The 9,760-nt window shown below is 38.3% G+C and overlaps 1 protein-coding gene across 1 annotated transcript; it reads left to right on the plus strand.

Moving 5' to 3' along the window:
- The first annotated feature begins 6,533 nt into the window (after positions 1 to 6,533).
- Positions 6,534 to 9,711, plus strand: TLR1 (toll like receptor 1). Its single transcript, XM_019741951.3, has one exon. The coding sequence runs from the start codon at positions 6,534 to 6,536 to the stop codon at positions 8,922 to 8,924; it is 2,391 nt and encodes a 796-aa protein (XP_019597510.2). The 3' UTR covers positions 8,925 to 9,711.
- Positions 9,712 to 9,760: the final 49 nt, after the last annotated feature.

The raw sequence follows: 9,760 nt of genomic DNA on the forward strand, positions 1-9,760 counted from the left end.
ATCTGAGGAAAGAGATGTCTAGTTTCCTTGTCCAGTCTCTGTGAGTGATTCTATTGGTACTCCCCTTCACTTGGTTTGGGAAGGAAGGGATGTCTCCTCTCCCCTGGGGAGAAGAGGGTGAAGCCTTACATCATAAACACTGGTATCCCAGTGCTGATGATTTTCTCGCTGCCCTCCCCAGCATTCTTAGGTGGCTGGTAGTCATAGGATAACTTCCAGTCAATACCCTATTACATAATCAGTAGAAGCAGCACATAACAAGGGGAACAGATTACATGACCAATGAGCAATCTAAAAATCTATCCTAAATTTGAATTAAATAATCATTTAAAATATATGATTTATAGTAACAGAAGAAAAGGCAGAGAATAATGATAAGGATTTATGTCCACTGGTTTAGGAAGTCCACTTCATGGAATATAACATGTTTCCCCAAAAATAAGACCTAGCTGGACCATCAACTCTAATGTATCTTTTGGAGCAAAAATTAATATAATACCCGGTATTATATTACATATTATATTATATTTATAGTAAAATAAGACTGGGTCTTATATTAATTTTTGCTCCAAAGGATGCATTAGAGCTGAATCTGGCTAGGTCTTATTTTGGGGGAAACACGGTATCCTAAGGAAATAATTGTTCGTACACATTCGTAGGAAATACATGAACATACAGCTTTTTGCAGTGTTTGTAATAACAAATATTGCAAACAACTTAAATACCCCAACAATAGAAGACTGCTTAAATACATTGTTAATTAAAATATTTTAAAAATACATTATAAAGAAAATGCGATGTTATTCAGCCAATAATAATGCAGTAAATAGATATTTACTGACACGAAAATATATTTATGATGTATTATTGATTAAGAACAGCACATTACAAAACAGTATACATGGTATAATGCTATCTGAGTGTGCATGTATGTGTGTGTATGTTTGTGCATGTGTGTGTGTAAATTGGTACAAACTCTGAATAGCAATTTGGCAGGAGGCATCGAGAGCCTGGAGTACGTTCATCTATGTGGAAAAGTCTGCATGATTGCTACAAAAATGATATTGATATATCTCTATATGGTGAGATTATTGTTGATTTGACTTTTTACTTATTTATGTTTTCTGATTTTTCTTCAGTAAACACTTATTACTCAGATAATAAAAAAAAATTAAAATAACCAAAAAATTTTGTTTGAGATGAACACATGCACATGTATTTATTTGACCTTGTTATGGAGAGGAACTTTCTAAACCTAAAAGCAATATAGCAGTGGTCTGCTGGAGCTTGTTTGTACAGATTTGTGAGGGCCAGTTGTTACTATTCAGGAATTTTGTAAGTAGGTCAGTTGGTAGCTAGAAGTCAGCTATCCCAATGGAAATATATACACTGCAGATATCAGCAAGTGCTACAAATCAGGCTTTCTTGTTTTTGTAACCTTGTTTACCAGCACACAACTAAATGGCAGTAATAGCAAAGAAAAACGTCAACTTACTTGTTTATATAAAAATGTACGTATTTATTGCTTCAGAAGATCATGAAATGAAAAGGTAAATGATGGGGGAAGATGTTTGCAAAAAGTTTGACAGAGGGTTAGTGTCAGTAACATGAAAGAGAACATATAATTAAATAGTAAAAACATAACCCTGATAGGGAAATAGCTAAATGACGTGAACAGGTAATCCACTAAAGGATACAAATTGTCAATAAACTTGAAAAACCACCCAAAACATTTATAATGAAAGAAAATTAAAATGAAACAATAATGAGATATCACTTTTCATCTATGAAATCGGTGGATCTAAAAACTGTAGAGAATGTGTAAAATGTGCACTATGACACACCCTTGGAAACCGGTAGGTGGGAACAAACTTTATGGCGAGCACTTTGATGGCCTGCATCAAGCACACAAGATACAGTGGTTGCCTAGGGCTGAGGCTTATGTGGGAGTGCAGGGTGATGGCTAAAGGGTGTGGTGTTTCTCTTCAGGGTGATGAAATGTTCTGAATTGATGGTGGTGATGGCTGCACAATGTAATTTCGGTGAGATTCAGTAGATGGCATTAAAGAGCTCCCCCACCCACACACACCCCAACGTTAAATGTGGTTACCAATGAAATAAATATTTGAGGAAGTACTTGAATTTCCTACGGACTGCCAACTGGACAGATAGGCAGATTGTTTCGGTAAGTGACATCTTTTTTATTCTATAAAAGAACGTATCGGCATAACTAGTTATTGGACATAAAAATCCCAGTCTCTATGATTCAGTCCTGGGTGTGTTTCTAAGTGGGTTATTTCTGATGTGTACTTACTCTGGTTTGAACTCGCATTTGTTTATCAGCTCCTTGTCCTAAGACAGAGAAAGGGGTTTTGCGTGTTTATTTTTTCTTAAATGACAACTGATCTCATGCACGATTGCTTTCAAGACACACTTTTGAGCTGGAAGATAAATATTTGGGTGACACGCATCTTCTCATTGTTTTCTTATGGAGCGGCTGGTTGATTTCAGGTGGTGTCGCTCTTTATCCGGTTTCTCTCCGTCCATCTCTTTGCGATGAGAATGCTGAGGAAGATGGGATGCAAGTGAGTTACTCCTGGAGGAAGTGCTGCCGTACAACTCCTCTGTTTTTATGGGCAGGTTTATATAGTATTTTCTCCAGGCTCTTCTCATGAGCTGTTTTCTCTTTACTCAGACCACTGAAGTTGTTCTGCGGTGCTACTTGTCAGGTGGAAATGTAGGTTTCGGAAATGTTTCCTAGGCTTTACCCAATTTCATCAAAAGAGTTGAAAGCGAGTGCGTCTTTACAAAAAAGCAAAAGTTCACAAAACCACATAGGAAACAAAGCAGACAATCTCTTGAACTGGTTCCGATCCTTTGAACCTGTGGTTAATAGCTAGTTGGCTTTGTATAAAGATTCACTTGATGTTCGCTGACTGCATACAATGGACTAGATTGATTGTGCGGGTCATCCAGTAAGACAAGTCAAAGTCCTGATTTGATGCCCCCAACGTCTCCCAACAATGGGAATTCAAATGCATTGATGCTTCGTATCATATACTGGGAGGCAAAACACCATAATCATGAAAATTGACATAGACACAGCTAGAGCTACTTTATACTTTTAAATTAAAGCATCCTTTTACTAATCAACTTAGCAAATAATCACTCTGTTTGGCAGTAAAATAGTTCTGTGGTTCTAATATAGGAGATTCAGTGCTGGTTATTAGAATAGATTAAAAAAAAATACTGATTTTCACTGATTTAGCAAATTTGGTATATAAAATTTAAAGATCCCCTAAAACTCAGTTCCTCGTGTGTACAATAGTTTGACTTCTTAATTACATAAATAAAGATGTTTACTCAACTGAGTACATTGAACTAGTGACTATAAGTGAAAGGGCAAAAAGCTTGTGCAAATAGAAGGTAGTTGAGTCAATTAATTTTTCTAGATATAACACGGAAGCCATGCTTTCATTAAATGCTGGGAACATGCAATTTTATAAATTTAAATCTTTGTGGTGATTGCTGTTGTTAAGGAAATGAGGCCAATGCTCCCCTTGCTTGTGGTTTCACTGTGCATTAAGCCCTCAGGTCTGTGCAGAGGGGCCTGTCTCTGCCACTTGTCTCTTGTCACTTTGTCTCCCATGCCTGACTATACTGATCACTCTTTCTTGAACTCTGGAGTTGGCCAGAAGGTAAAAAGATTCCCCAGATTTGGATTCAGGCTTAGGAATCTGTAAGAAACCCTAGTTGAATCTTAAGCCCAAATCACTTTTATGTTGACCTACTTTTACCAGGTAGTTCTGTTTTGAGATATTAGGCACTGGCTCGGGCGATAATTGAGTATTATTTTGATTCTCATTTAAGTACTTCCCTTTTTTAAGGAAGCTAGACAGGAAGAATTGAGAAATTTCTGGGACTTTCAGCCAAATACAATCAATGCCATACAAAAAATGCCTCTGTTACTTTTAACATTTAATGCGTGTCCCGTTCCTTGCACAGAGTCTGCGTCAATGATGATGGAGGGGTGTACCAGGACTTCTCCTATGTCAAAAGAAATCAGAATAAGAAGGGATCATTGGGCAGCTCTACAAAAGGGTAAGTCCAAGCAATGTTTCAAAAACCAGATATATTTGCATACATAATTTGGGGAACTTTTGCAACCCAGGGTTGTTTCCGGGACTTCAATTGAAGTCGTCCTTCGGAATCTACGGGGGATTGTTTCCAGGACCTCCCTCAGGTACCAAAATCCTCAAATGCTCGAGTATGATATAAAATGGTGTGGCATTTGCATATAACCTATGCACATCCTCCTGTATACTTTAAATCATCTCTAGGTTAGTTATACCATTACAATGTAAATGCTGTGTAAATAGTTTTTGTACTGTACTGCTTAGGGAATAATGACAAGAAAAAAAATTGTCCATACATGTTCAGTACAGATGCAACCATCTTAGGCCTAACTATATAGTACATGTCAGCAACAGTGTAACACTTTTTGAATTTTTTTTTTTTTTGGATCCGTGTTTGGTTGAATCCATGAATGAGGAATCTGGGGATACGGGAGGGCCAACTGTATTTAGGTCCTTCTGTGCCCACTGAGAGATGTGAGAGGATATGTGACGAGGAATTTGACTTTGCTGACACTGATGGCTTGTTTGTCTAATGCAGTTCTGAGGATTTTGAATAAGATCCTGGAGATCTGTGTAGCACTAGCTCCAAGTGCCTCTGAGGGTGAGGGGTGTAGTGCTCTTCAGGGTTCATCCCAATGAAACTCCCTCTGGTCTCATGTGCCACTGGAATAGTGATAACAAAATCGTATTCGAGCTGTAGTGGGTTGATAAGTAGTGCAACAAGCATAACCTAGAACAAAATATTTCATAGGGACTAAATCCATATTTGATGAATGAATGGAAAAAAAAGTTTTCCGAATGAGAGAGAGGAGGAAACCTTTCCATGCTCACCCTTGTCACTCTCAGAATAGAATCCGTGTAGGATCTTGGCCCTGACTTCTCTCATCTTCGCTCAGTCTTGCTAACACTGACCTCCTCACTGTGCCTCAGACAAGCCCACCTCACACCCATCTCAGGAGCTTTGCACTTGCTTTTTCCTTTGCCAGAAATGCTTTGCCCCCAGATCTTCCCATAGATCACTCATTTTCACTTCATTCTGGTGTCTAGCCCAATGCCATCTTTTCAGAAAGGCCCTCTCTGAGTAATCAATCTTTAAAAAGCCACCACCAACCACTGTTACATACCTGCTATTATTCTTGATTAAGTTACCCAGCCTTATTTTTTTATATACCCCTTATCAATACATGAAATTATGTTTAGTCATTTATTTTCTGTCTCCCCACTAGGTAATAAGCTCTTTGATAATTAAGACTTTACCTTGTTTACTGCTTTATCTCCAGTTCCTAAAAGATGGCCAGTAGGTTATCAATAAATACAGAATAAATAAATGCATGAACGAATGGATTTTCTGAGAGACTGTTTATCATGATTTAATTATCGTTTGAATAAGATCAAAGTTAAGAACCAAACCATGTGTGGGTAATAAAAGGTTATGTGAAAAAGAGTCTGAATTCAATGACATGGAAAAGGAACTCTCAAGAAAGCCATGGGAAAGTACTTGTCAAAAGTAGAAAGTATACCAGGGTGGCTGGTTAGCTCAGTTGGTTAGAGCGTGGTTCTGGTAGCACCAAGGTTGCCAGTTGGATCCCCGCATAAAAAAAAAAAAAAAAAGTAGAAAGTATACCAGCTGTGTATCCCAGCTTGAGTTCTAAATGGATTGGGGTCAGAGGACTTTGTGAAAATGTAAACCCATCTGTATTACTTTCCTGGGGCTGCTCTAACAAATTACCATACACTTGGTGGCTTAAACCAAGAATTTATTTTCTCATCGTTCTGGAGACCAGAAGTCCAAAACCAAGGTGTCTGCAGGGCTTCTCTCTCTTCCTCTCTCTCTCTCTTCTTCCAGCCTCTGATGGCTATCGGCATTCCTTGTCTTGTGACTACATCACTTCAACTTCTGTCCTGTCTTTATAGGGCCTTTTCTTCAGTGTCTCCTCTTCTGTCCCTGTCAAATAGCCCTCTGCCTTTTTCTTATAAAGACACTTGTCATTAGATTTAGGGACCTCCTGGATAATCCAGAATGATCTCCTCATCCCAAGATCCTTAATTGTCTCTGCAAAGATTCTTTTTCCAAATAAGGTAACGTTCACAGTTTCTGAAGATAACAACATGGGTAGGAGGTGGACATGTCTAGTGCGGAGGGGCACCATTTAAGTCATTATACAATTAGAGGTCGTATAATTCTTTATCAGTATGTGTATTTCCCTGGCTTCAGGTTCTGTGATTCCAAAGACTGTAGCCTTCATTTTATGAGTCTCTAGTAAAGAATGTTTAATGTCAGCTATGCCTAATGTAATGGAATCATTTCATGTGGATTTTTTTTCCCCTAGGATCTGCATCTGTAACAAGATTCTCTGAAGAATAGCAACTGCCCTTAGGAATATCTAGTGTTACAAAATGACTAAAACTAATTCTACCATCTTCCATTTTGCTGTCATCTTCATGTTACTACTTGAGATCAAAATCCAGTTATCTGATGCAAGTGACTTTTTAGTTGACAGATCAAAAGCAGGTCTCATCCATGTTCCCAAAGACCTACCCCTGAAAACAACAACCCTAGATATATCACAAAACTATATATCTGAGCTTTCCGCTTCTGACATCCTATCATTATCAAAGCTGAGGATTTTGATAATTTCTCATAATAGAATCCAGTATCTTAACATCAGTGTTTTTGAATTTAACCAGGAATTGGAATACCTGGATTTGTCCCACAATATGTTGGAGAAAATTTCTTGCCATCCAACTGTGAACTTCAAGCACTTAGACCTCTCATTTAATGCGTTTGATTTCCTGCCCATATGCAAAGAGTTTGGCAATATGTCTCAACTACAATTTCTGGGTTTGAGTGCCACACGGTTACAAAAATCTAGTGTGCTGCCAATCGCTCATTTGCATATCAGTAAGGTTTTACTAGTCTTAGGAAACTCTTATGGTGAAAAAGAAGACCCTGAGAGCCTTCAAGAGCTGAACACAGAGAGTCTGCACATTGTTTTTCCCACAAGTAAGGAGTTCCACTTTATTTTGGATGTGTCAATCAGCACTGCAGTAAGTCTGGAACTATCAAATATTCAATGTGTACTTCGTAATAATGGGTGTTCTTATTTCTTAAATGTTCTGTCAAAACTTGAAAAGAATTCAAGGCTATCAAATCTTACTTTAAATAACATTGTAACCACTTGGTATTCTTTCATTACGATCCTCCAGTTGGTTTGGCATACAAGCATAGAGTTTTTCTCAATTTCAAATGTGAAATTACAAGGTAACCTTGACTTCAGAGATTTTGATTATTCTGACACTTCACTGAAGACTTTGTCTATACACCAAGTTGTCAGTGATACATTCACTCTTCCACAAAGTTATATCTATAAATTCTTTTCAAATATGAACATCCAGAATTTCACAGTGACTGGTACACAGATGATGCACATGGTTTGCCCATCACAAATGAGCCCATTTCTGCATTTGGATTTTTCTAATAATCTCTTAACAGATACGGTTTTTAACAATTGTGGAAACTTGGCTAGGTTGGAGACACTTAGTTTACAAATGAATCAATTGAAAAAACTTGCAAACATAGTTCATATGACCAAGGAGATGAAATCTCTACAACAACTGGATATTAGCCAGAATTCTCTAAGTTATGATGAAAATGAAGGATATTGCTTTTGGCCTATAAGTTTATTGAGCTTAAATATGTCTTCAAATATACTTACTGACTCTGTTTTCAGCTGCTTACCTCCCAGGGTCAAGGTTCTTGATCTTCACCATAACAGAATAAGGAACATCCCTACAGACATCACTAGTCTGGAAGCTTTGCAAGAACTCAATGTTGCTTTCAACTCTTTAGCCCACTTACCCGGATGCGGTAGCTTTAGCAGCCTTTCTGTACTGACCATTGACGACAATGCAATTTCCAACCCATCAGCTCATTTCTTCCAGAGCTGCCAGAAGATTAGGTCTATAAAAGCAGGAAACAATCCGTTCCAGTGTACATGTGAGCTAAGAGAATTTATCCAAAGTATAGGCCAAGTATCAAGTGAGGTGGTAGAGGGTTGGCCTGACTCTTATCAGTGTGACTCTCCAGAAAGCTATAAGGGCACCCTACTAAAGGACTTTCATGTGTCTCCATTATCCTGCAACACAGCTCTGCTGATTGTCACCATTGGGGTCACTGGACTGGTGTTTGCTGTCACTGTGACCATCCTCTGTATCTACTTTGATCTGCCCTGGTATCTCAGGATGGTGTGTCAGTGGACCCAGACCCGGCACAGGGCTAGGAACATAAATTTAGATGACCTCCAAAGAACTCTCCAGTTCCACGCTTTTATTTCATATAGTGGGCACGATTCTGCCTGGGTGAAGAATGAATTACTGCCAAACCTAGAAAAAGAAGACATAAGGATTTGTCTCCATGAGAGAAACTTTGTTCCTGGCAAGAGCATCGTGGAAAATATCATCAACTGCATTGAGAAAAGTTATAAGTCCATCTTTGTTTTGTCTCCCAATTTTGTTCAGAGTGAGTGGTGCCATTATGAACTCTATTTTGCCCACCACAATCTCTTTCACGAAGGATCTAATAACTTAATCCTGATCTTGCTGGAACCCATCCCAAAGTATTCCATTCCTAGCAGCTATCACAAGCTCAAAACTCTCATGGCACAGAGAACTTATTTGGAATGGCCCAAGGAGAAAAACAAACATGGACTTTTTTGGGCTAACCTAAGAGCATCCATTAATATCAAGTTGATGAAGCAAGCAAAAGATACATCTAACACATACATCTAACAATATTCCTCTTTTCACCCTTGTTTTTGGAAGGTCCAACAATGACTATTTTGTATCAACACAAATCTATACATGATTTTGAATTTATGAAATAGATAAAAATGTATGCTCTCAGGCCCCAGTTCATCATTTATACGTGGTAATAAAAATTAATGAAATAATGTAAATTTGATTTAAACAGTTAATTTCTAACATATGAGGGATTCGCCTGTTTCTTTGCTAGGAGAGAGTTGATTGAATTTATCATGTAATTAAGAGAACCACCTTTTAAACAACTTCAGTGATATATGTTCCTGTGTGCCGGGGTTAATATTAGAAAACTCCACGTCTTTTATACCTGTAGCTGGGTGTGTATAGCAGACTTCTATAGCTGATAGTGCATTCCTCTTTTCCACTCAGCATTTGCCTCTATGTTAAAGGCTGCTGATTGCTAATGTTGGAGACTCTTTGTCTTAAGGGTTTTCTCCCTCACAATGAAAACCCACTTGGCCCACACAATGTGCAATTCAGAAGCACTGCAGGTTGTCCTTGGAAGCAGCCCTCAAACAACTTCCGAAAGAGAATTGGTGGATAAATGCCCGAACTTTCTTGCCTGTTTTGGGGGGTATATCTGGGGGTGTACTTTACATTCTTCCTGAGTTCCCCAGCAGGGTAGAATTCTGATTCTCCACAGTAGAAACAACTTGTTAAGCATTCTTTACTGGCTTCTTTTCTATTCTTATCTCATCCTCATTCCTCCAAGGGTGTTTCCTGAGATCACCTCTGAAATAAATGATTTGTAGTTGAATACTTGTCTCAGGGTCTGCATCTGCGGAACCCAAACCAAGAGTGTGTTA

Source organism: Rhinolophus sinicus, chromosome 1, assembly GCF_057876585.1.
Source record: "Rhinolophus sinicus isolate RSI-liver-muscle chromosome 1, RSI-T2T, whole genome shotgun sequence".
Taxonomy (NCBI): Eukaryota; Metazoa; Chordata; class Mammalia; order Chiroptera; family Rhinolophidae; genus Rhinolophus; species Rhinolophus sinicus.

What these genes read in the sequence shown, in the direction of transcription:
- TLR1 (XM_019741951.3), top strand. Translation starts at nt 6,534, where the DNA reads ATGACTAAAACTAATTCTACCATCTTCCATTTTGCTGTCATCTTCATG.